This window comes from Labrus mixtus, chromosome 15 (genome assembly GCF_963584025.1).
Source record: "Labrus mixtus chromosome 15, fLabMix1.1, whole genome shotgun sequence".
Taxonomy (NCBI): Eukaryota; Metazoa; Chordata; class Actinopteri; order Labriformes; family Labridae; genus Labrus; species Labrus mixtus.
In genome coordinates this window covers 19,328,567-19,356,431 of record NC_083626.1, presented here as the reverse complement: position 1 = coordinate 19,356,431, position 27,865 = coordinate 19,328,567, and the positions used below count along the sequence as shown (strand labels likewise).

Genomic DNA, 27,865 nt, shown 5'->3' with positions numbered 1-27,865 from the left:
GATTGTGTGCACTTTTCTGTGCACGTGTGTTAGATTGTCAGAGAGAAACAACAAAGGTTTCCTGGCATGCAGAGAGCGGGCCATATGTGATGGAATAACACTGACAATAAAAGTTTAATAGCATCATCTGCTAGTTACAGGGTGTAATGAATAGTCTGCATGGGGATACAAACACTTGCTGAGTTCTCATCACTCTCTACGTACATGCTTCATCAAGCAACCAAACTCCCAGAGGAAACTCCAGACTACATAGTGAAGAATGGATATCTAGAGGAAAGAATGAAGGTAAATATATTTTGTTCCCTTGAGCTCCTATTCCCTCATGTTTATCTGTGCGGTGCCACACACTCCTGTGCAAACACATTTATTCTAACGAGAGATGCTTATGTTTTAGCAGCTGCGTCTATGAGACTTCACACCCAAAGGACCTGCTATACCTCTTGATCTTTGCGCATGCCAGTCTGTTCATTATTCAAGGCACTGACCATCCTCTAAATTAAAGATGCAAGCTTTGACTGCTCCATTTTTACAGGGGAGAATTTCCTTACAGGCACACATTAGCACACTCTAAATTAAGAACTGTCCTTGAGAACAAGTGAGTGCATACAAATGTGTTTGATCAGGGTTTAACTATCATGTGTAAGTCTACATGAGTGTGTATAAGTAGGGTTGAGTGTGATCCTTTCACTCCCGGTCTGCATATTCTGATGAAGCCTCTGATGCATCATGGCTAGTCCTTTGTTCCTCGTTGTTCTCTCTTTGATGATACAGCGCCCGGGCTTTGGGGATGGCCCTCATCTTCCCAATAAAGCCTGACCGACTGTCTTGAAGTCTTTCAGGGACATATCGTTTCGCTGCTCGTAAAAAAAAAAAAAAAAAGGCTCGGGAACAGAGCAGTCTGCATGCATCTGAACGCTAGCAGAATCAATTAGCTGTGTGTGTTGTGAGATTGCATTGACACAGACCAGCACACAACTTGCTCCAGAATTTTCTGCTTTGAAGTGAAGCTCAACTGTTTGAGGTGCAAATATGAGGGTGTCTAACAGGGAAACGGCTGTGTTTTTTTTAAGGCTTTACTCCAAGCAGTCAGAAGAACTCCTCTGTGTTTCTGTTTCTTGGTTTGTGCAAAGAGTGTGCGTTTGCATAAGAGTTGATCACAAAAGCTCTTGACTTGTTGTTTTATTTTTTTTTATGATCAACATTTTTTATTTTTACAGATACAAATGTGGTACAGAGGACAGTTATACCATGAAATCAAATATAGGCCTGCACTCCACCTTTGTGGTGTCCAATTTGGTTTGAATGCACCGTTTGGAAAAACAAAGTCCCGCGCTATAAAGCACATATGCAGCAGACTTGTTGTTTTAATGACACTCACCCCCTTAAAGGGGCCCTGAACTCCTTTTTACACAAAGAATAAAGTTTATATATCTAATATATATATATATATATATAAGAGCCCTATTAAGATTTTTTTTAAAACATGTAAAACGTTTTAAGAACATCTTCAGGTGTTTTAATCAAATAAACGAAAGCTATTATTGATGCATTATGAGACTTGTCAAATAAGTGCTCAATGTTCATAAATTCCTTTACCTAGTGGGATACAAAGTGGCTTTGGCTCATTTGACATCGCTTATTAACATAATGTTTTGATAGTTATTGGGCGTTGGTTAGTGTGAAAATAAGTATCCATTATGTGTTACTGTATATCCCAGGATCACATGACATTCCTTTGATCCCTCTATGTTACAGTCACTGTAAGGCTTTTACTTTAACACTAACATAAAACTCTCCTTTTTACCACATGCTTCAACGATACAACATTTTCGGAGCCTGATTCTACAGGATCTGAAAGTCAACTTTCTCTTTGCCTCTGCCGCTGAAATTTTGACCAAACTTTCTTTTTTAAATTTGGACATACCTGCAACCTGTTAATGATAGTTTTGGATGGGCGAATTAAAACAAAGATGTGCTCACAACTTAAAAAAATTATATGTATATATACTGTATATATATGGAAAAACTTTTGGGTCAACAAATGCGATCTTCTACAGCTCGCAGAAAGTAAAGAAGTTCAACAGAAACTGAATCTCTGAAAAAATCTTTGAATCTGACTGCAAACAAACACAAAGAGCTGCATAAAATAAACGGATCCATAACATATCTTGCCGCCTGACTTATCCTTCCACTGTATTCATGAATGCATACTAGTTTATTGATGTTATGGAGCTCTTCCTTGATTTGACTTGTTTGCATAGAGAAGTAGTGGTGAATGCAGGACGGTGGTTTGTTTTGGAAAATATGCAACCCGCAAAAATAAAATGACAAGGTACACACTGTGTTGTTTTCATTATTCCCACTGCACCTTAAAAGAGAGATGTTATGAAGAGAGTCTCAGGGGACTACTTCTTATATTATATTCAGATGATAACTTTTTAATGCAAGTTTTCTAAATATAAAATAAGAATAAAAAAAACTAGGAAGCTTGCATTACTTGTCCTAATCACCATTTGTACCATTTCTTTCCACATCTCAAAAATTAAGTTTTACAGCAATATTTTAGAACAGATTTTATCCAGCTTGATTAAGGCCACTATTAAAGCTAATTGGCTAATGGACAGTTTTACATTAGTCTACTTTATCAATAAAAAAGAAAGAGAAGAGGATTATAAGGGCTGTGGATGCATGGGCATCATAGTGAGGGGAAATATGTGACTGACTACACAGGGTGCCAAGTTTTTTTCCCCTTTTTCTGGTGGTACTTAAAACACACAATGTTTTTCTAGTCAAGTAAAATGATCTTCATAATATTCTGTGTAAAAGAAGGACAGTAAATTGAGAATTATTTACATTTTAATGTCAAGACAAGTTTTTATGAATTTCATTCATTTTTGCTTATTGTAAGTTGATATTAATGTCACTAGAATTTGCGTTGTGAATGTCAGTTTTACAACTGAACAAAAGGACCCACGTGCAGAAACACAGAGACTAAATACATACAGGGTTAATCAAGACAGGTGGCACCTACAAGACACAGGGGAACGCCACGTGGGCAGGGCATCCAATCACAAAAAGGAGGGAAAACACAAATGTATGTAGTAAAACTGGACATGACACATTGAGGAATATACAACAAAATATAATAGTAAACCCTAATAAGTAACAACAGCGGGAGTAACTTGGGGTTAAGTGTCTTGCCCAAGGACACATTGAACGAGTGGCTGCAGGAGCTGGGGATCAAATCCCAGACCTTCCAATCGAGAGAAGACTGACTCTACCAACTGAGCCATAGAAGCCCTATTCCCGTCAGGCGACACTACAGCAAGGATTTCATTATGACTTGTTGATATCTTTGAATGGATGATGGCCTATCAAAGACTGAGCTCCTTGTCGTTCCAGTATTTCTAGTATTTCTATATTTTTTGTATATACTAAGCAGCCACAGATCAATATGCCTCTTGGACCAGCAAAATGTATGCCCACAAAGAATGTCCGAAACCTCGATGTCATGAATGATGACCAGCTAACTTTTACTTCAGTGGCAGTTCTTTCAGCATGCACACATTTACCTCCGCAGATGATCCTAGAACACAGCACACTGCTTTCAAAACAGCAGCAAAAACTGCTCCTGCTTACCTGAACTCCCTCATCCAAGTCTACAACCCCTCCCACCCACTACATGTTCTGACAATGAAAGCGGCCTGGTCCTACCTTCACAACAATACTGTTAAGTCTCTAGCTAGACTCTTCCTAATTCCTAAACAGTCCCATGGTGGTGGAAAAAGTTCCCAAACTCTATAGGATTTTTAGAATCTTTTTACACCACAAAAGTTAAAGACCCAGCCCTTTCATGAACACCTTTGCATTTAATGATTCTGATGCTGCTCATGATACTGACGACGCTGATGATATTTAAGATACTGATGTTGAGAATGGTGTTGGTGTTGATTAGAATATTCAGAATAATCATCATATCGATGATGAAGCTGTTTTGTTGTTGATGATGATGTAAAAAAAAACACTAGCCTATACGATTCACCCTGCTTTGCTTCTGTGCACTGCCTGTCAGCACATTTGTCTGTATTTGTTGTCTCTTACCGACATTGTTCCCTGATTTCTAGATCCTTGCTTGTGTTACTTACTCTCAGATGTACATCACTTTGGATTAAAGCATATGCTAAATTAAATTGTAGATTTGTAGAGAGGAAGGCCAAGGGAAGACAAGAGGTCAAGGTCAAGAGGGTAGAAGCTCATTGACTTAGGTCTACATTAAAAAAACATGTTTAACTATTGGGTTGTCTTTTGTATTAAATATGAAGCACCTACGGGGAACATTTTAACTCCACGTGAATTATATTGATACAAAATCATAAAATATTTCATTACTTTTAAATATCCATATTCCATATTATTCCTATAGTACAGTGGCCAAAAAAAATGGGTCGTTTCAATGAGAGTGTGCCTGCGTGCACGTTGAGAGAGACAGAGAGAGAGAGCGAGAGAGAGAGACAGAGAGAGAGCGAGAGAGAGAGAGGGAGAGCAGTATCCAGTATGTATCCAGGAACAGCTGGTGTCGGGGCGTAATGACCTTTTGTCTCCCGGCGGTCAGGTACGGAGAGGGGGGCGGAGATTCAGGAAGAGTCGCTTCATATCGGACTCGTCCCGGAGGCGTCCAGGACAACAAATGGCAGTGAACCGGCAACGAGGGAGAGTGTGAAACCTGGTTTCTTTTTTTTATTTTATTTTATCAGAGTATACTCGGGCTACAGTTTGAGCGGTCTCCATGTAGGTTAGCGAGGGGCAACGAGCGCTCTTTACCCTCACACTCTTTTTTTTTTTACGTTTCTCCATCAGACGGAAGGATGCGAGAGTCCTGTTGACACCACGGAGCGATACACGCTGAGACCGACTATGGCTGTGGACGGTAAGCTTACTGTTGCTTTCACTTAGACGTACAAGCCTGACAATAATCGTACAGGGACTTAATGTAGCACTTAATAATGAATTCGCAGCGACCTCACAGCACTTTCGGGTTTTTGATTTATCATTTAAACCCCCCGCAGTTAGAGCCTACTAGATCCTCATATCTGTAGGGGCATGGTTCATTAAATATGTTCTTATAGTGAAATGTAATAATTCTGTTTTTTATATAATTCTACAGAGTTGTGGGTTAATGTGACCACTTATGTTGTCATCGCTCTGGTCAATGAGTACTCAGTCTTCTTAATCCACATAGGCTATATGCTTCCTAAATAAACCATCTAAGTTGTTTTTGACATGATTTCAGATGATATGAAGACAAAGCTCGTCTCTTCTGTCAGGTTAACTTGACAATATCCTTGAAATGCATGATTTACAAATGCAGTGACAAAGTATCTTCATTCAAGGCCCATTGTAATATTTATTGCAGTTGAAAAGTCCACATATTCTTATGAGGAACAAGAGCTTTGATGGAGTTCAGAGTTTCCAGTGGTCTATTTCTACCCTTTCAACATTTCTCAATTGGATATATTACAGCGACTATCCAGCTTAGGGATTCAACAACGAGTCAACATTCTTTGTTCTCCGTTCTTTAAATAATGGAGACAAAATGCAACACTCAAGTGTGCTCTTTTTTTTTTTTTTTTTTATCAAAAATGAATAACATGTTCTTCTGATATGGTTGAAATCAAAGGAGTGGCGTCTCAGCATTAAAAAGAAAGTGGATTTGTTTTCCTTAGAAGTTTGCAGAGTCCTAACCTGATCCTAACCCAGACTATCATTCAAACTTTTGTTCCCAGCATAACACCCAAAGCAGTTCACTTCAGAGAAGAACACATTGAACTAGTTCTGCACATGAATTTATCATCTTTTATAATGTAAACTATAGGACTGTACTGTAATGTACTGTTCTTATTTGTGTGTTTTGTATTAGGTTTTTACATTACAATTATTTTCATTCATGATTTATCTTTAGATTCTCAGTTGTTATAAATACTCATCTGGTCTCTAAAGCCCAAGATGACATCTTGTGAAAGATGGTGTCGGTCTGAGCCTAACCATCCAAAGATTTCTCTATTTATTATGATTGTAAAAAGAAAAGCTGTGTGAGAAGCTGTAAAATGATGTTATTTTTGTGAAAAATGACTGAAAATAACTGGTTATTTTCCCTCATTGGTCGTATAATTTATTTTCAAGGCTCAACTGTTGTGGATTTCATAGCAAACTTCAGATTTCTGACAGGGTTTGATGAGATTAATCAAACATTTTAATGAGATGATTTCAGCTCATTCAGCCGAAGCGTTTAACAAATAGCTTTTTGTGACCTCTTAGACATCTTGCCCATTTACCCAGCTTCAGGGACAAAGCTGATTAACCAATATGTGCTTTAATATCTTCAAGTATCTTTCTTTTGTTAGCACAATTGTTGTAATTGTTGTTGTTGTCGCCCTGTCTGTTTCTCATCCCTGTGCCGGCCGGCTTCTGTCCATCCCTGGTTAAGTGAAGCCTAATCAGAGCGTCTCTCTGCTCAAGGGCAATAATACATGTGAGAGCACCAGCGTATAGTGCCAAGTGTGTTTCCCATCTGTCCTGCGTCTGCTGAAGCAGGTTAGCTCTGCATTAACATGACTGCAGGTAGAACTTGCAGTCAGATGTGCATACATGCCTGCTGACACATTGGGGTATCTATAATTAATCCTTAGTTTACTTAAGCATCATTAATTTACTCAATGCCCTGGGCGTTGACGGCAGCCTGACACAGTGCTGTGCTGCTTAAACATTAAAGAGTGTAGAGCTGTTTGAAGGCATACACAGGGCTTGATTCACTCTGTCAGGAGCAGGACTCGAAAGATTTACTAACACTTCTCGTGCATGTAGGGCACAGAGTCTTGTTTGAGACGTTTTCTGCATGAGATGTCTCACACTTTTTTTTTTTTTAAACAGACTGGAAAACTGTCACTCATTGGAAGAAATGTAACAATAAAAACCTAAATCTGTGACACAATACGTCTTCAGAGTTAGGAAAAGCATAATCAAACATCTCTACACGTGATTTAGCAGGGTTGTGTTCGGTATATGACTCAGTCAGTTGGTGATGTGCAGATTTCATTTAAGTTGCGGTTTTATTGTGTGGTGGGCTCTCAGCGACAGGCCTGTGATACTATCATTTACAAAGGGCAGTGTGCGTTGGTGATGTTTTTTTTCCCATATCTTCATATTAACTGCCAAGAAAATGACATTTTTTTTGCCACCTGTCTTCTACAAGTCCTGCTGTATAATTTAGCATCCTTCCTGTATTGCTATTCAGAGTGGCTGAAATACATCATGTGTTTGCTCAAATCTCCCAGGACATCTGGCTGCATTGTCATAAGTGAGATAAGCAGCCATATACAAATGATCCAACTGGGCCACTGTAATGTGTAGTGAACAAAATGAAGGAGCAGGAGGAGAGAGTCCGAGAGAGAGAGAGAGAGAGAGAGAGAAGAATGCATCGCCTGTTTACATCACCAATAGAAGTCTGGGGTATCCCAGTGTGTGAGCCACTTCCAACATGCAATGCCTGACTAAGCTCAGCATGCAAAGATTCAAGCTTGCGCGTTGAATCACAGGGTAGCCTCCATCCAACCATATACCGTTGGACATGTGTTCTCACCATCCATCTGACAGGCCAACATGGAGACGAGCCCCAGAATCCAATAGCAACCAATCTATTAATCTCAACCCCATGTCTCTCTGGGCATGTGGATAAAATGTTAGCCGCAGGAGGGTTGATGTGGAGAATTGCCTGACGATGTGATGGACATATGAACAGGAAAGGGGGCTAATGTTGCGAAGAAACTCGTATACTTGTAATGGCTCCCATAAATGAAGAGTTAATTAGTTTTTTTTTCCTGAAAGGATGCTGAAATTACCCGAAAACGTGAAATTAAAGCCTTCTAAGAAAAGTGTTCATGGCATTAGAAGAGAATTTGATATTGACTTTTTCTTACAGCTATATTAGAAAAAAAGATAATTAGCACAAAATGAATGATTTAAAATGACAGTTTGTTTTTTTAAACAAGACAAAATTACTGCTTCAGCGTCCACCATTGCTTCTTCTGGCTGTGTCCCTCGGAGCTGTCGAACCTTTAGGCTGCTTTTAACGCTTTCCTCGAAAAAGCCTGCAAGCACCAAACACATCCTTTCTTCTGATCAAGTCACAAAGTCATGTGCTCGTTCAACTGCGAAAATATGCTGCCCCTTTCCAGTGGGGTGCTCCTGCCATGCGCTGGATTCCCATCTCTCTGTGTGTGCATGTGTTTTGGCCCATGTGTATGTTTATATTTGTGTTTGTGCACATGCAGATGAAGCAGAAGGGGAGCCAGCACCCCCAGTGGGTGGGACGACGGGGGAGGCAGGGGTGCGGATTGTTAGTTTTACACAGACAAATACGCCCTTTGTTGTTTTTCTGGCATGTGTTAAGTCGCCTGTTGGATACTGCATCCATTTGGTGCTACTGGTGTTGAAGCCAAATGTGTTACTGGCCTCTGTAGTAAACTAATATGTTAATGGTGTGTTAACCCTCTCAGCTGCAGTGGGATTATAAAGCCATTTAATGTGTGTGTGTGTGTGTGTGCGTGTGAGAGAGCAGGCTAGCTGTTAACCTCTTTCCTCAGTCCATCATTATCTCCTTCTTCCTAACCACAGGAAGTGTGTCATTCCATATAATGCATGTAGAATCCCCTCCAACATACACAGACACACACGCCCTGCTGTCATCCATCATCAGCTCTCTGATCCACCTCAGCTTTGCAGCTGCACCTGGCCTGAGCCTGTGGATTTTAGACTCACACAGAGAGAGGAATAAAGACAAAGGGACCCTCTGACAAAGTGGACAGAGGGTGACAGGAACAGAGAGGGGTTGGTTTGTCTGCTACGTATGTCTTGAAAAGAGACGTGACTGGAAAATTGCTCAGAAATTCTTCCCTCAGTTAAATGACATCTGAAAAGGATGCGTGATGTTATAATATGGGTTGGAACTTTAACCGGTAGTGGTGATAGCTAACACATTTCTTTGTTTTCATGTCCAAACAGGAGTATTTGAAACCCAGTTTTCTCATGTTTAAGAAAAAAAACCCACTTCTTAAAGTAGGCGTTCATTGACAATTTAGTGGTGTGCTAATATAACTTGAATAAAAACAATAATGGATGCAGTAAATTCTGTTTTTCGTCTTTTGTATTCTACACATTTTTCGTCAAAGGACAACGACAAACATTTCCCATAATGCAATTCAACTGCTGACAGTTCGGTTTCAGATTCACATGCTCTATATGCTGGTAGAAGCTTGAGCTGTCAGCTGTTAGCCACAAGAAGAGGTGAGAAGGGAGCTACCAAGTCTGTTAAACTCATCTCTGTCTTCCATACAACAACATTTTAATCCTATTTTTAAACACTTAGACCAACACTGCCTCAGTTGATGTCGTTTGAGGCAGTATCAGATTTTATGCAGCTCCCTGTGGAAAAGGCTCAATGATTAAATTGGTGATTTATTACTTGAGCCAACTGGAAATAATTGAAATGAGGACAATTATGCATAAACACAAATTGCCCAGAGGAACCCATGTGTAGTAACTGTATTTCAGGATGAAGGCACTTAAGATGCCTTGCTTCAAACTAACATAATTATCAATTAATATATCAAACTCAGACATCCATGAGAGTTTAGGAGTTGATGGTGAATATTTTAAACGAGTTATTGATCTAATGGATCCTCAAGTGGTCCTCTCTCACCAACCCCCAACTGCTTTGATCTCTGATCCTTGTGAAGGGGATTGATGGACAGCGATGATTCAGGAGATAAACATTTATGCCCTGGTCACGCAGGCCTTTCACTGATTGATTAAGGAGTAAAATGGGAGTGCCCCCTTTGCTATAAATCAGCGATGGATTAACAGGAGCAGAGTGTAGTAGATTTTTACTTTGTTTTGTTGTGTCACATCCCGTCAGCCGTCATTGCCAACCTTACCATCCTTTCACTGCTGCCAAAAAACACAAGGCTACTGTTCTGAACCAGCGCCCTTGTCTCAGGTCCGACTTCACCCCCAACCTCCCCCCCCCCCCCCCCCCCCCCGTCACCTCTCTGCATTAGAGTGCGCACAGGCCCATATCCAATCTCTCTCCTTTAATTAGCCCTCTGCACAGAGAGAGGGATCGAGGGAGAGAGGCTGAAAGGGTGCAGGGATGGATGATAAAGAGAGAGAGATGTAATTTTTCTGAAGGATGTTGCTAATTAGGTATAATTTCATACAAGGGTTGTATCCCCCCCCATGTACTACAGTGTATGGTAAACCATATAAACTGAGTCACTGTCTCTTTCTCCTTCATGCCGTATTTTATCATGCATGCTTAATCAACTTAATCAATATGTTTTTGTCCTTTCAGATAATGGATTTGTTTACTTTTATTTAGGCTGTAATTATGTTTGTGGAATCATAATGACTCAATTTACAATTTATGAATATTGTTCTTTGTTTGTCCTTATCAAAACCATCTGTCTGTAGATTCAAGAGAAAATTAGCTAGCGCCAAATGTGATAATGCCACAATTCACTGATATCCTCGTGTCCTCCATCTCATCCTTAGCCAGATGTCTTTCAGCCTGCAGTTTCAAGGAGAGCAGTCAACCTTTTCCCCCCACTCACGCTCCTTCCCATTAGAGTCTGCTAAACAAACAGTCTAATTAAGTGTGGCCTTGTGTGATAGGGTAAGCTCAGAGCTTTTCACTCGCTGTTAATAGGCTGGCCTGCTCCTCCCACTGAGTGCCGGGGGGTCAGTGGTGCCCATGGTTCAGATTGCCCATTAAACCAAATGGCTAATGGCTCCAGCTACACCATAACAAGGCAGACGTCCTCGCGCACTCAGGAGCACAAGTCACGTTCATCCAGTGCGAAAGCAATTACATCGCCGCTTGCAATCTAGGAGCATAATCTGGGGCTATAGTTTGTATGCACACACAACTGTCTGTGTGTGTATTTGCGTGTGTGGTTGTGTGACTTTGAAATTGAACATGTTTAGACTCATTCCAGCTATCGGTCATACCTGCCCCAAAAATAGAAATCAATTTTGTTTCTGTCTCCCAGTCTTATCAGACTTTTCGTTGTTCCCTTTCTCTCTGCTCCTCCCCCTCTTCCGCTCTAACTAATATTTCACTCTTTTTAAATTGTTTTGCCTCTATACTGTTCACCTTCTGATGCACACCCCTCTGTGCAACCTTCTGTTGTCTTTCTCTCCAGTGATGTGTGTGTTGTTGTAGTAGCCTGTGAATATACAGCTCTGACAGGCTCTATGGAGGCAGGCTGTCACAGTCCTGCTCGAATGGGCCGTCAATTTACCATGTCAATAGGCATCCAAGTGTCAGCGTGTCAGTTCCACAGCTGAGGTGGGGATAAAGGGTTGTTTAAATGCTACTCAAGTCTCTCTCAGTGACTCTCTTTAACCCCTAAAACTTGCATTCTCCTTTCTTGGAAACACTGTCTCAAACATTCCCAGCATGTTGCCTGTTTTTCATTTTCCTCTTCACCATATTCACCTCTTTTGTCCTCTTATTTTTGGCATCAATCCTCTTTCTCTCAGCTCCCTCTTGTCATCTCTCTGCAGTTACATTTTTACTAAAGCCCCTCCCCAATCACGTAAATCCCACAATCCTTTGCATGCTCAATGCCCAAGCTCTGGTGGAGATATTAAAGCCATATGGCACTATTAAGAAATGTCTCACGCCATTGCAAATATACATATATATATATATATATATTTATAACAGAGTTTGACAACATCCTCAACCTAGATAGATGTTTGTGAGTACTTTGACATGACATTCACGTGTACATATAACCTGATTTTCTGCCTTTCAGGCACATATGAGAGGTGACTCTGATTTACTGGATGTCATAGCCCAGTAAACATCCTGGAGGCTGAACAGGAGAGAGTCCTTTTAGCCGAAATATAACTCACTACCTTGTGTGCCTCCTCCTGTCATCCCAATAAATGATTCATTCTCAGAGTGATGTCCGAGCTATGATGCCAGAGTTGGTCTTTACAACATCTACTGACCAAATTTGACAAAAAGAAGAAGTGATTTTTCATTTTGGTGTTTTTTCTTTCTTTTCTTTTTTTTCTTTTTTTTTTTTAGCTCAGGCTCAAGATTATTCTTACACTGTTTTCATGTTTAGCCTAGTTTTCTCTGGATTCGTGGTCCCTTTAATCCTTTACTTTGGTCTTTGGCTTCCTTTAAATCAAGTGGTGAGAAATCGGCTTGAAACCCTGTGCACTCTTTGTGTACAATAATGCTATTGTGAGTGTCAGCACCCTTTTGACCTGATTTTGCTGAAATCCACAGAGACATGTGGCTGTTGTACCTTATCCGTAGATTAGGAGGGATTTGTGCCTTTAAAGTGGGCGATAGAGGCAGCAAGATGTGATTGCCTAAGAGTTGCTTTGGTCGTGGAGGCTGTAGGAGTTAAAGGCTGAAAAACCTTGTAGTGATGCATGTTAGACGTCTATATTTGGATTTTGAAAGAGCACCATTGGCAATGTAAGACTTTTGTCACTGTCACTTAAAGCAACAACCATCAGCGTGTCAAAAGTGCCACTATGTCGTTATTTCTTCATGTTCAACTTTCTCCCTTCTTGTCGTGTCCCCCAGTCCTTTTACAATGCTTTTAAAGAACTTTGCCTCAGAAAATGTTGTTATGTTGATGTTGAAATGACAGACGTTAAAGTGGAGGCAAGACAAAGCTATTGTCTTGGGAGGCAGCCGAGGTTACAGGGCTGTCAGTCAGAGTTAGTAGGGCCAGGCTCTAAACTGTCATCCCAGCGTTTCGGTCTCACTCTACATATCAGGTCACTGGTGCTGTGCATGATTTGGGTCCCTGCTGGATAAAAAATACACAAAAGTTCATACACATAAATCGACCTACATACATAGTTCATTCAGTCTGCTTGTGCACACTGGCTGTGACATGACAGAGACAAAGATTTTCGGTTGGGAACAAAATCTGACACTAGCAGTGTATAAAGTTTGCAGTTGTCAATAGATTAAAGAAAAATAAAGCTTTTCAAAGGGGATCAGCAGAGATGAGGCAGAGCTTTTTAAATTTGATGAACTGATTTGGATTCCTCCATAATGAATAACACCAAGAGAAAAGGGCAGTTACTGTACTGTGCTTAGGAAGAGTTGGGTGCACCTTATTTGCTGTGAAATAATGAATGGTTGGGTAATACAACGCTTCTCTCTACTTCTCTCTAATCAAAAGTGAGAATTCCCCACAATGAGTGGGTGCATTAACGTGAGACGATGTGATGGCACAGGGTGTGTGGGAATGTGTGTGCAAAAGTGTGAAGACTTTGCGTTGCTCATGCATGTGCTCTTAATGCACCACTGTTAAAATGATGTGTCGATGGGGTCATTTGGAATAGCTTTACATTTTTGTGTGTGCCTGTGTGTGTTTGTGTATGTATGTGTGATTGTCTGTCTGAGTAGTTGGGTGATAATAGGGAAATGGTTCAGTGGTGTGGAAGAGAGGGCAGGGATGAGAGCTGGCCTGGCATGGCTATGTTGGAAGAGAACCGCTGAAAATCACTGTGACACACACCATGAGTAGTGGCAGTAATGTCAGTGTTAACAAGCAAAAACACACATGCACTTTGACATGGACGCACACACACTTAGGTTGATTAATTGTTGGGTTCCCTGAGAGAAGCCCCACGAGCGGCTCTTACTTCACAATGCTGTCTGTGAAACATCTGGCATCATTAGAAGTCAACATTAGGGGAGTTATCAATAGACAGCTAATGTTTGGAAACCTGACATTGATGGTGCGTCGTGATGAATCTACCACAGCAAATGGGCAAAGGAAGTGGTTTCTAAATCACCCAATTACATTGACTATTACTGTAGTGATTGCATTAAGGAGATTTACAGTTTTAGCATTGGGTGGTTGCCAGTTCAGTCACACAATATGGTGGTAGCTCAAACTCAAAGTACTTTGCTATTATTTTAATTCCTTTTGACACATGCATATTACTTTTGACGTGCCAACTAATAAAAAACTAGTGTAAGTATGACTGAGTAAGCTGAAAGACAGCTAAATCACAATTTGTTGTGTCCCTCAAGCTAACACGCGCTACAGCTAACAGGCATCTGCTGGGTATAGGAGATGACGTGTTTGTGGTATGAATAATCGGCTTTATCATATCAAACTCTAGCAAGTGTTGTTTTTTAGCTTTGTGTCGAAAAGCTAAAGTTCTTTTGAAAATCCACAGATCCTTTTTGTGTTGACTTTGATTTGGTATTTGTTTGTGGTGGTTCTTTGTATTGCTCAGATTGTACCTGCATTGATTCTTCACTAACTTGTTTTTTATTTGTTAACTTATCATTGGGATAAACATGTGGTTTTTCTGTAATAATATGGTAGTAAATTATTGCTATCTGCCTTAAACAAGCCAGCTTCCCTATATGCTCACTAGTCAACATGTTATCTTAAACACTTGCTCTTTACCTGCTTTTTTTCTGTTCATATTTAAGGCACAAATAATACAGGGTTGTTAATTTTGTCGTTACCTTCAAAGGTAAGATAAGAGGAAAACTGAATGAAAGCAGTGTGAGAGTGTTTAAAGTAAAGGCTTAAGAGGGAAAGGCTCCCCCTGGGATCTTCTAGCCTGGACAAGAGGCTCCTGCTGGGACTTCATGTGTATTGATGTGTATCCACATGCGTGCACAAGTTCTACAAAGAGCTTTGATTATCTTCCCTGTCTTACCCCAAAGTGCCCGCTTTGTACCAGCTGCCGTCTGTACCTGACAGCGCAGCCTCCGGAAACCATGTGAGTGAGAACAAGTGTGTGAGTGGGGGGAGGGGTAATTGGCATGTCCATCTGACTGAGAGGCCCTCGCGAAGTGGCAGTGCAGGAGTGGAGCTGATAACACGGCAATTAGGCTGGGAGAGAAATACCCCCAATCAGCGCAGCATGCTGCAGGGAGTCACACTGACAGGTAGGACTACAGGGGAGGGGACGGGGGGGGCGTCCAGGATAGGCGAGTGCCCCCCAGGTGTGAGCTAATTTGTCTCACTGTTTGACTGAAAACAAGGACGCTCCTGATGGGCTTGTACTCAACATGCCTGAATGTATTGTTCACTCATACCACACGTTCTCCGCTGCTGAGAGACTCGCATTGTCGCATCATTTTCTTCAATCTCTAAGTGCACACTGTTACAGAAAGTAGAGTGCTGTGAAAAGTTTGAATCTTCTTTTTTACTTGTTGAAATAAAGCGTGAAGGATATAGAGCAGAGTTACTTTATGTCTCTGTTTGATGGGTTTGCCAGTGGCAGTGCAGCTATTCTCCACTCAGCTGTCTCAGTAGTATTGCCTATGTAAGTCTCTGTGTGTGGCGGCCCCCTACTACAACTTTTACATCTTCTACCCACCTTTCTTCTTTCTTTCGTTCCGCCTCGTTCTCAAGGGAAAGATTAGAGGCAGCTTCTTGGATCACATCACACAACAGCACAACAAAAACTTAAAATTTCAGTTGGCTGACAAAAGAAGTTCCGGATCCAGCACCTCCAGCGGCTCTGCTGCTACTGTGTTGCTGTTTCTAGTCATTCATGCTGTTTATGAATCTTCAAACTAACTCCCTGTCTGACATTTTCATTCCCTCACTGTCTATCTCAGCTTCAAATTCATTGGCCCCTCTTTCTCCCCTGTGTTCTATTGTTCTCCGTTTACCTCTCCGCTTCTGTGCAGCTTTAACTTTTATCTTTTTTTCCCACCAGCTCTCCGCCCACTATAAGCCTATTTCCTCCTCTTTTTCAGCGCTCTTTATTTTCATTAATACCCTCATCCTGGTCTCTTTGTGCAGAGGATGCAAGGATAGTGTCGAGCATATTATAAACCAACCCCTGCATCGGTCATTTATCCACTTCATTGTTTGCAGAGCCCCCCTGTGCTCAATAACCTTCATGTTTGTTCGTGCCAGTGTTTGTGTGCGTACTTACTATCGACTCCTTGTTTCTTTGCCACGCTACATTGCTCAGATGTTTCTTCTCCTATATGTCACAGAGGTCTATGAACAGTGATATACATGCAGGAATAAAGGTACTTGTCGGGTACTTGTGTGATGGCTTAAGGACATTCAATAAAGTATTGAGTGCTGAAACCCTCCACATCCTATACTCTCACCAGGCCACAGCATGAGTGCACCCCATCGATTTACAGACGCATGTGACAATCACAATGAGCTGTAGTCCAGTGCTATAACTGTGCTTTGGGTGTGTAGTTGCACTCTGCTCGGATTAAATCTCTGCAGATGATGATATGTCGCCGTGGGACAAATGTACAGAGTTATAACGTGAGCGCAAAAGGAGCCTATTTCTCTATGTTGAGCAGACAGAGCGTGGTGGATCCCTGCCGGACAGCCTTGCAGACTATCACTGAAGGTATTTGTGATGTGAACTCAACTAGCAGGTGTAGTGTACGTTTTAACTCTGTTTAGAGAAAAACATATTTTCTCTGATTGCTTGAATCACTTAAGAGTTCATTAGCAAACCATCTGGCTTTAAGCTCTTGGTTCCAAATGATCGGCTTAGACTGCACTTGAAATAAAAATATGAGATTTTGATTTTGAAATGGAGGCACACACTGTTTGGTTTCAAAATGAATCTTTATTACATCAATCCTGCCGTCGATTTAGGGAATCTTTTATCAAGCAGCGCCACGATGTTAGTAAGTTAAAAAGGAAAGGGAGTATTTTACAGCTTTTATACAATGTGCCCAAACACTGTTAATCAGAGGTGTCAAGTAACTAAGTACAAATACTTCGTTACCTTACTTAAGTAGAAATTTTGGGTATCTATACTTCATTTGAGTAATTACTTTTCAGCCGACTTTTTACTTCTACTCCTTACATTTTAAAAATAGCCTCGCTACTCCTATTTCATTTTGGCTTGTTTTTATTCCGGCTTGTCATCGTTAAAAAAACATACAAAAAAAAAAAAAACCCTATCCAGATATATCGCGCCATCCGGATAGAGTGAATTTGATTGTGGTTGGATGAGAAGTATAAACATATACCATTCCGACACCCTATTGGTTTGTACGCGATCCATCGCACCTGCACATAACACAAATCACGTCACACTCCAGCAAGGAAATAGCAGACGTATGTAGCCTAGTACGAAGATGTCCGTGGCAGAGACAACCATACAAGGGTAATTGTTACTAAGCCTGCCCTGGGTACACCAATTTTCTTGTCCAGTTTTGTTATCTTACATCCGTTGCCCTCACAGATGCAGCAGATGCTTCCTGCAGCTAAGCTTGGATGTACATTTACATGCCAATAAAGTCTATTGATAACATGCCTCTGAAGTTTGACTTTTTGCACCATTACAATACTTATAGGCAACGAGTGATCATATCTTCTGCTCCATGAAACACATGTTAATGCTCAGTAGTACACATATATGGTTCTTTAATGTATTTGCATTGTACTAAAATGCGTTCATTTTCAATGGGCATGAATGAGGCTGAAACAGGTGCATCCCAAATTTTTCAACATTAACATTTTAATATAACATTATAGTTAAAAATGTTTTTTTTGGGGAGGTGGGGTCGTGCACTATAGGCCCCTGTGGCGCGGTCTAAGCTTTTGTCCTTAATGGCATTTTTTCCCCCTTACATTACTTTCACTTTTATACTTTAAGTAGTTTTGAAACCAGTACTTTTACACTTTTACTTGAGTAAAAAGCTCGAGTTGATACTTCAACTTCTACAGAAGTCTTTTTAAACCCTAGTATCTTTACTTCGACCTGAGTAATGAATGTGAATACTTTTGACACCTCTGCTGTTAATCCACTCAGACAGTGCATTTTGTCGTTCAGGAGTTGCTGTAAACAAACACTAAATGTTTAAATAGCTTCTCTAAGCTGAGAAGTCATGTGCTTCTGTTTATTTCTTTCCCTCTATTATTGTCTGTTCTTTTCAGAAGAGGTGTCTTTATGGCAGGTCTTAGAGACAGATCAAAGCAAACATTGAGATTTGAAAGCTCTGAAATGACTGTAATTCAGCATAACACTAAAACACAATGCAACATTTTCCTGTTTTCTGCATCAACAGATATGACCTCTGGACTTGTCAGAGCAGGACATTTTGACAGGGATGATGAGTTTTATCAGTTTACTTGTTGCATTTGAAATTTTGCAGTATTAAATCATTAAAACCAGTCAGATAGGATGACCCAACCTTTATAATACTTCCTTGTGGTAACAATGTCATGTAAATCCAAATGGCTTGAACATGCATAACGTTGTGCTGTGCCTGCCTGACCTGTTTGTGTAATTTTCCCTCACCGTGCTCCATTCAATTTGATGCCTCAATCCATTTGGAGCTCTCTTCCAGGCTAATTTGGATGGATTTTTTTCAAAGGTTTTCATGAACTGTGAGTGCTGCACTGGGGTGGCTGAGTGTGAATGGATTGATTATCTGGTTGACCTAATAGCTGTCAAATAATAATTCAATATTTTAGAAACAGGATCATATAACTGCACACAGATAATGTGTGCCCTTGGTGGCCCCCTGCACTTAATGCATCATTTGACACGCACGCTGATTCTTTTTTCCCCCTAGATCAGGGGTGGGCCACCAACTGGCGGCCCGGGGGCCATATGCGTCCCCCATCAACCCACAACGTGGCCCTCAGGTCAATTTTTACATATCAATTAATTGGAAACATGAAGAAAACATGACAAAATCTGCCATGAAATCATGAAACCAGAAATATGTCCAAAATCATATTTGATCACTGGTATATGTTAAGTTAAATTTGAGACATAATTGACTGTAATCGTTTTTGTATCCTACACTTTGGCCCCCTAGCAATGAGAATTAAATGAATGTTGCCCTTGCTGTGACCAAAGTTGCCCATCCCTGCCCTAGATCAACTGACGATAATAGATTCAATATCAAAATACAGCTATCTGAAGCTTTTGAGACTGTTCTTAATGTTGTAGGAACGCATTTGCATGGTTCTATAGCTGACAACAAACGAGGGCAGTAATATGTACATTTCAAATTTTCCCAAATATGGAGTAACTCTAAGGATAATTTTCTTTATCAGCTTCTTTAAGTTTGTCTGGCCTCTTGTTATTGGTTTAAGTATGAAAAAGCCTGTCCAATCAAATTTTAGCAGCTCTAATGTTAGATCCAGAGTCAGATCCAAAACACACTTTCTCAATATGATAATTAAACTTTTTAAATGACTCTACAGCAGTCAGGCCTTACAATATCAGGCTGTCAGGCTTATTTTATAAATCCATATAAATTAGCATTTTTTATGCCATAAAATCTGTTGATGGTGATTTAGGAATTTTAAATCACCATTATTTTTTTGGCAACTAGGAGACAACAGATATATTTAACCTTTGAAGATAATTGCACGTACACGGTACATAACTTTTAAATGAATATAGGTACATGCTAGCAGATACAATTCATTGGGAGGGAGGGAAGGGGAAAGGGAATATTGCATTCATTTACTCTTTTCCACTCTGTTGGAATCCCCACTGACTGCTGAGGGAGATATCTGATTAGCTGCTAAATGCTCCATATCTACACTAGCTAGGAAGTACATTTGCTATTAGGGTGTGCTTGGAGTCTACTTTGTTTATAAAGCTTTTTCTGCTGGAAACAGCTGCTTGTTTGTGTCTAACATAAAACTAGGAGCCAGTAGAGTGAACCACAACAACAACGTTTGATGGGCTGAAAGCTAAATGATGAGCTTAAACATGTTATAACACTTCTTAAAGCTTTCGGGAGCTGCGTAGATGATCATTCTGGAAATTCATCAAAACAAGTTACACATTTCACACTGTATTATCGTTTAAAAAATAATCTGAGATGAAGCAATTCCCAAGTCGTTTGCTAACAGCAACGGTTAAACCTTAAGCAATACGGCTTCATGCCAATTTCTCTTTCAAGTTAGGCCATTTGTGTTAGTATACAGTATACTCGATATTGCCTTGATCACCTACCTTAAGACTATTTGAAGGTTTCATAACATTTTTTTGGTGTAATATCTTATTAAGGGTCAGTTTTATGGACTATAACCAAACTATTAAGTCATAACCCTGTATTAAAGCTCATGCAGGTAAGGAACTTTCCTTATTACTTATCTGTAGCTAGCGTAGCTGTTCCTGTCCTGCACATGTGTTTATTTTTTGTTTTTTGTTTTTTTAAATCTCTTCTTGCTTTTTTTGGTCAAATGTATGACTCATTAAGAATCTTTCCCAATCACTTTGTTTGATATCTACCCTGTGCAAGCCATTCCAGACATTTCTATATTAGCATATAGATATATTACCGTATAGAAATTGCGTATGCTGATGTTTTCTTTTGTAGGTCATATAGAGGCATCAGTACAAACTACAGTCTGTTTCATAACCAGCTAAAAAGTCCTCATAGGAGCTTTAAGGATCATTACTGTATCATAGGTAAATTGAATTTAACACGTTATTTACAGTATTATGTTTCTACTTAATCATAGAATTATATGCACAATGAAAAAAAGAAGATATTTCAGAAACTAGAACATCTGAGGACCATTTTACTCACGCACATGTAAATGCACTCAGTGATCTTGTTGTTAATCGAGCCTGATCACACCCGACCTCCTCCCTCTCCCTCCTCATCCTCCCTCCTCATCCTCCCTCCTCATCCTCCCTCCTCCTCTAACATTGCACTCTGTATTATCGATTGTCGGTGAGATTTAATCTGTCCTCTTGTGTCATTTTACGAGTGCTTGGCTGTGAAGAGGAGAAAACAATTGCAAGATCTCACCTCATTTCACCTCTTCCTTTCACCATTTCCTGTTGCAGGTTATATTAATCTTCAACCTCAAAGCTAATTTTTTCTCTGTTTTGCTTCCCCTCGACTTGTCATGTTGCCCATTCTCCTGTCTTTCTGTTGCGACATTTACCCTGGGCTTCATTCCCTCATCCTCTTAAGAGGGCATGACCATGTCAGACCCTTGTATCCCGTCTTCCCTCCCATGTCACTCTTCCTTTTCATTCTCTTGTGTGAAACATGTAACAAGATCCTTTGAGCAAGAGTTGATATGACAGCCAGCGGCCTTGGGTGAAGGAATAAGGCTCACTGTGTTTGTGTGCATGCCTGTTTCTGTGTGTGTGAGGGATTTATCTGAAGTGATCTGTAATTGTATGTTCTCTGACACAGTGATGGATAATCAATAGAGCTGTCTGTCTGCCGAGTTAGAGAGTAAAAGTCACCCTGCCCTCAATGCACGACCTTCCATTTGTTTTTGTTACAGCAAGGCAAAAAAGGTAAAGCCAAGGATGTCTTCCAGGGTGCGGAGGGACTTCTTTAATGACCAGAATCAAAAAACACCTGTTTTTTTGGGCTATATAGTAGGTGCACATGAGCCATAATTGCCCAGCAGTTTAAATCCTGAATTCAGCACCCATACACAAGGCTGCATGCATAAACTCTGTGCAGCTTTATTCCAACCCACTGGACTAAACCAAAGAAGACAGGGATTACAAAGATGTGTAGATATTGTCTCAAACACTCAAGTAAGCATGCTGACAATACACATATTGTTCCTGTTGTAAATGACTGAATAATCGGTTAAAATGTAATTTAATTTGGAAAAATAATTTCTTAAGACAGTGTAATTATCTCCTGTTAGTGTCATTCCTTTTTCTAACTGACTTGAAGTTACTCTGTAACCTTGTTGTGTAGTTTTGATAAGTTTAAGCAGGAGTGTGTGGGAGCCTGAGCTAGCAAAGATGCTGCATTAGCTTCACAGACTGTAAATATTAAGAATAGCTCGTAATTAAGTAAGTAAGTACTTAGCATCATTTGTTACACATGGGCTGATTTGACAGATGCTGTTAACAGGTTAGTTTTAAATACATAGGTCGTAGTGTGCATAAATGAGGTGAAAATCTTAAAAGTGGTTTAAAAGTGGACTTTTATTTTGTTGTCAACATTAAGTAGGCTAGATAGCAACTTAGCCTACCCAAAAACACTAATTTAGGCTTGTCTTTGTATAAAACGATTGGTATTGATATTTAAACGGTATGTTAAATTAATATTTGCTCTTACGGTCTAAAATACACAATATCAAAGTGGAGAGTGAACATCTTTAAACATTTATAGCGGAAAGTGAATAGTAGCATTTTATATGTTGTTTTATTTAGCTCTTTCCAGTGTGCTTACTTTGTTTACCCAATGTGGAGCTTACTTTGATAAAACTTTGTGAACCATCAGATGGAGAGTAGAACCAATATTCGGCTTTGGGAATGCTTGATGAGAGGTGCTTTGTTGTTATCTCCCAATTAGTCTGTGTTGGATAAACATGTTGTTAACTTGTTAATACCATGTACATTTTCTTATTCTTGAGTTCCCCTGTCGTCTGTGATGGTGTCTCATGTCAAAGTGGGTAGTAGATGGCAATGCATCATGGGAAAAGCCCCCCAGGTTTTTTTTTTTTTTTTTTAATATATTTATTTTAAACCTTCAACCACAAATCTTCTTCACCCCCTCCTCGCTCCAAGTAGAGTAATTTCATGCCTCATTCCTGGAGTTATGACCAGGTCTGATGGAGTGCAAGAGTTATACATAGCTTCCTGCTTTCCTCCTCTAACTGTACTATAAAGCCAACAAATCTGGATCATTGCTAGATGTACTAGACATAGTGCGAGTTGGCAGCATTTGCCTGTTTGAGGCTATATTTAGGACTTCAGGTTGAAAGTGTTACACAGGCATGAAATCACTGCATGATGAAGTTTCACCCCATAGCAGATTACTGAGGAAGGAGGATGACTGAGATTTTTCTCTACCTCTCTTCTCTTTCAAATAAAACTTGGACTGTAAATAGAAATTTATCTTTTGAGTTGAGTAAGAGGTGCTCAGCAGGGAGGGAGGGAGCTGATGCCAATATCACGCTGCTGAAATACACCATGGCACCCTCTCTGTGACGCCTGAACTAAAGTGGATTAGCCAGACCACTTGCCTCATCCTCCATGCAAGAAGATGAGGCAAAAAGACACCCTGAAGTTGATGCCAAGGTTAAGCAAAAAATCAAACTTATACTGAAAGCCGACACAGCAAAATAGTCCACACGGGCTAATTTAGATCCTCTCGTTTGGAGTCAGATGAGTAATGTCCAGTGATGCCATGTTAATCTACTGTGGGATTTGGCTTGGAACGACCTTCCGTGGTGCCGTACCTAACGGCTTAATTACCTTTTCAAAAGGGAATGCCACTGAGATTTAGCAGCCACCCTGCGCAGATAAGGTGCTCAGTGAAGAGGAGGTGATATGAGGCTACACTCCACTGAGCTGAGTCGTTTTGACCTACCTACCCCTGCACAAACACAAAAACACACACGCAAACACCTGCTTGACACTTTGCCCTTGAGTTTGGCACCTCTAACACCAACAGTTCTCTCACGTTCCTCTTTTCTCCTCTTAAAATATGAGCAGGAAGTCACAGATCCCTGAGCTTTTTAAATTTGCACTACATCATATCTTCTCATTTCTTTTTCATTCACTGACCGTAACTCAGAGGCATGTATCACGCTTTGTGCTTTTCATCCCTTTTCGCCCTCTCGCTACTCTCCTATCCCTCGACTGAAGGTGATAAAAGTCTCAAGCAAGGGCGGCGAGAGTTAATACAACACCAGTTAGCGACAAATAGGACAGGGGAGATTTGGCGAGTGTCCAGGCTGATCAAATGCATGTTCAGGAAGACAAGGACAGGTAACAGATAACCCCTGCTGCTGAATGTCAAGATTAAAATCACCCGTAAAGGCAAAAATTCATTTAAAGACATTGCGCTTTAACACAGATTCTTTGCTGAATCCCCTCATTTCATTCTTTTTACCAATATATTGCTGTTTCTCAAAGCGGTTGCTGAAAGTGACCAAGGAATGTGTACGTTTCAATGTCATTGTTATAGAGACGTCAAATGGGTTCTATGGATATTTAATGGCTTTTACGGCTTCTAGATTCCCAGCCTTATCCTTTGCCAGGATGCTAAGCCAACTGAGTCCATTTAAGCCTGCAGAATGAGCTCTTTGTCTTCGTTTTATGACTTCTGGACGCATCAAGGTCTGGCCTTGTGGCAGAGAATGAGATTTCTGTGGAACCGGGAAGTTGTGATCTTGCATATCTCCATCTTAAAAGTGGTGTCGATAAAGTGTAGGGAGGTGTCTGACTAATAATTGGAAAGCTCTGTCCTTAACAGCTTGTGAAATGAAGCTGTTTCGTGCTCGATTAACGTGTCACCCCGCCTCCTCCTCTAAACTCCCCTACCTTACCACAGCCAGATCAGTTGACTGTGCGCGAGAGTGGATCCCGGGCTAATTTACAGCCCTGCTCTCCCTCTCTCTTGTCTGTGTTGCTCTTGCCGTTGCGTTTTCTCCTGTCTCTTGCTGCGAGATTGGCAGGTCTTTAGGGTCGCAAGGCGCTTAGCTTCCCGTGTTCCTTCCACCCTTCTCCTCCCCCTTCTCTCTGACTGGCAGTAATTACATCAGGGCTGGACTGGGTTTGTCCTGACGACCCCAAAGACCTGCCAACCAGAAAGAGACATGCAGAGAGAGCGAGATCGAGTAAACACACTGCATCACAAGATACAAAACTGGCAACATATAGAAAAAGGGAAAGAGGCGTGCAGAGAGGGAAAGCTGTATAAGAGCGTCGGAAAAGGTTACACATCAGTGATCTCTGACAGGCCTCTCTTGTTTTTCATCCCCACCCTCTTTTTCAATCCTCCATCATGCCAGTGTGAACTCAGCATTCAGCGTTACTCACTTGAGCAAACTCCTCTGTGGAGAGAAAGTGTTTTTTCCCCTCCGCTCAACTCAACAGCAACCAGGTTTTTTCCCACAAGCAGGTCTATAAGGGCCAAACAGAATCTATTTTCTCTCCTTTTGGGGTTTGACTGAAGTGTCAACAATCCCCCATAAAGACAAATCATTAATAGACTAATGGATAAATATATTGGAAAGATCTTTTAACGCCTTAAATACAGCAGAATAGAATATTCTAAATACATTACAACAATTAAAAGAAATGTAATCTGTATTTTTTTAACAATCTGGCCTCAAAGGAGAAGAGAGGAAAATAAAAACTTCACTGGTAGGAGATGAAATTAAGTTCTCTGTCATATTTCTGTTGTCAAGAGACTTAAAAAACAATGTTTTAAAGAAATGAATGCAACAATTTGTAGGCCTTGTTCTTCCCTTAGCTCTAAGCAGTATTTCGGTTCCTCACTCAGTAACTGCTCCTATATGCACAATGTGGAAACAGAGATTTAGGGGACAAATCAAACTAATGTTGGAATCCATTATTCATTTCGTTGATTTAACTCTGTTTATGGATTGGATGCGCTCAGAAGAAGTTGTTTAAACTGTAAATGTTGCAAATTCACTGCGATCCTTTCTGTCATACCGTACCTCTGCCACCTCAGATATGAAGTCACGTGTACCTCTGTTCAGTCAATTCCTCTTATCATTCACATTACTCACACTGGATGGCTCTTGGAGAACCGTACCCTGACCCTAATTTGACAACATGTCTGCCTGGCTCTCTCACACAGCTAACTCTCAGTTCTGGGAGGAAAAAGTAAGGATGGATAGACAGAGGATGGGGAAGAAAAGAAATCAAATATTCATGATGGAGGATTTAAATAATCAAGGACTAATCTAGCAAGAGAGATACAGTTCCAGAAATCATCCGCTGCCCCTGTGAATATGCACTCAGAATAATTGGAGATCACAGTAGAGTAGCACTGCTGCCCACTATATCCCCAAAACCACCATCTGCCTGTAGCTGTATGAGAGTCGGCACAGGAAGCATGTAATCTGAAGTGAATGCAGCTTTTTAAGCTCTTAGAGGATTATCAATTATTTATACGGTGTTCCTGATGCTCAGTTCACGGACAATGTGTATTCAAACCCCTGAAACAAAGACCGTAAACTGTGTGCTTATAATCTTTGTATGATTGTCTTTTTCTGTTTTTCTCTCCTCCTCTTCTCTTTCTCTCCCAACAGCGGCGTCCAGCTTCAGTTTTTGCCGTGCCTCCCTGGAGCACACGCTGTCTGCTGAAGAGCTGAGCTACCAGCTGCCGCGTCGCGCCGGAGGCAGCAACCTGACCTGGCACGATGGCCGCGGCCAGAACACGGCACACACTCGCACCGTCAAACTCCTGCAGCAGCCTGGCACAGAGGGCATCCAGGTATAAAGATATCGACGCAAACCGAACAGAGGCAGAGTGGAAGAGTGTTGTCAGGGCTACATTTTGAAAATGAGTTTCCTCTCCAATCATTCAACCAAATACATTTTTTAATATTTATATTTAGATGGCACAGAATCAGGAAGACTAAACTAAACAGTGGGTTTGCATACAATAAGAGAGCAAAGGCTCAAGAGAAAAAAGACAAAGCTTGGTAATGGACCTACGATAAAAGAAAACCTCTGCCCGAGAAATCACTAGTTATGCCATCGTGCACACTTAAAGCCTTTACTGTTGTGGTTTCTTTCAAATAGTTCAACGAACCCCATTCCTTAAATAGCTTATTGTCGGATTCAAACCTCTAAAACCATATCCTCACCATTTGTGCAATAACAATTTCATTGAGCCATTTCTGAAAGCAGGTAGGGGTGGATGATCTCCAGTCAATCAGGATGATTTTCTTAGCTGCAATCAATCCGGCTGTCAAAGCCATTTACTCTACCAATGTTTGACCTGGATCCTTTTTAGAACATTCTCAGAGTGCAAGTTGAGCGTCAGGTTCAATGATCTTTTAGAGGAACGTGGAAAACGCATCATATATCTTTGACCAGAAGTCATGCATTCTGTTTGACATCTATCATGGAGGGAAAAAATGTAGGAAACATTTTACTCATTTTAACCTAAAGTGCAATTTTTTTATGACCTTGTGTTGTAATAGTCTATATCTTCCATTAAATAAGCATGTGTGTATTTTGGATAGCCCCTCATACCAAACTTCCTCTGAGAGATCTATATCTACTTCACTAGCCCATGGCTCCTTCATTGGTCAGCAGATAAAGAGATACTGAAAAGAGAAAGCAAGTTCCTGGAGTCAGGTGGGCGAAAGAGGAGTTCATTTAATTGGTGTTTTTTGGGCACAGTTTTAAATTGTTCAATATTCTCTTTGACGTAGTTTCTAATTTGGAACTCGGATTAAGTGTGAGTGTGGGAGGTCAAACATTTTGTTTCAGCTGCTGAAGTGAAGCAAATTCATATTTGGCGTTTTGGTTCGTCAGTTTGGAATTTAAAGTCTTAATGTAATCGTGTAATTGATATTTGTTAGTATGAAGATGTTAGTGTTCTAGTTTGATGCCCACATTTGGGTCTTATTTTTTACCTGTCATCTCTTTTTAGAGCCATTGAAGAAATTACTATTTTTGTGTGGATATTTGAACCAAGTGATCATATTGGGCTCATTACCACTGATACAGCATAACTTATGTTATGTTGTAACTTAGGCTATGATTAATAACATCATAATCACCTTTATTTAAGTTCTCGTAGAGATCATTGAGGGTGACCCTCATTTACAATGATAGCAGAGAATACATACTTACAGTAAATGACAAACATAATGAGTAAAGGCTACCACAGGACAATATCATATATATATATATATATAATAAGATAAAAACAATTTAAAAAGCTTGAAATGGCTATAATAATTAGTCAACAATTAAAATCAAATAAAACAGTTACGGGCTGGTATTAGTTGGATAAGAGAATATTCCCAAAGTGTCCAAAAGGGATATAAGAGCTCAATCTCAGGTGATTTTGTAA

General features: G+C 40.4%; 1 protein-coding gene across 2 annotated transcripts in view; it reads left to right on the top strand.

The window, feature by feature from the left end:
• Positions 1-144: 144 nt before the first annotated feature.
• samd10b (sterile alpha motif domain containing 10b) overlaps positions 145-27,865 on the top strand; it is a 53,477-nt gene continuing 25,756 nt past the window's right edge. Inside the window, exons 1-3 of one of the 2 annotated variants that reach the window (XM_061057849.1) lie at positions 145-285; positions 4,613-4,927; positions 26,085-26,269. In XM_061057849.1, coding sequence (XP_060913832.1) covers positions 4,915-4,927; positions 26,085-26,269 — 198 coding nt within the window. In that variant the 5' untranslated portion in view covers positions 145-285; positions 4,613-4,914. Of the gene's footprint in view, positions 286-4,488; positions 4,928-26,084; positions 26,270-27,865 lie in introns of those variants that run through there. The other variant, XM_061057850.1, reaches the window with a different exon arrangement.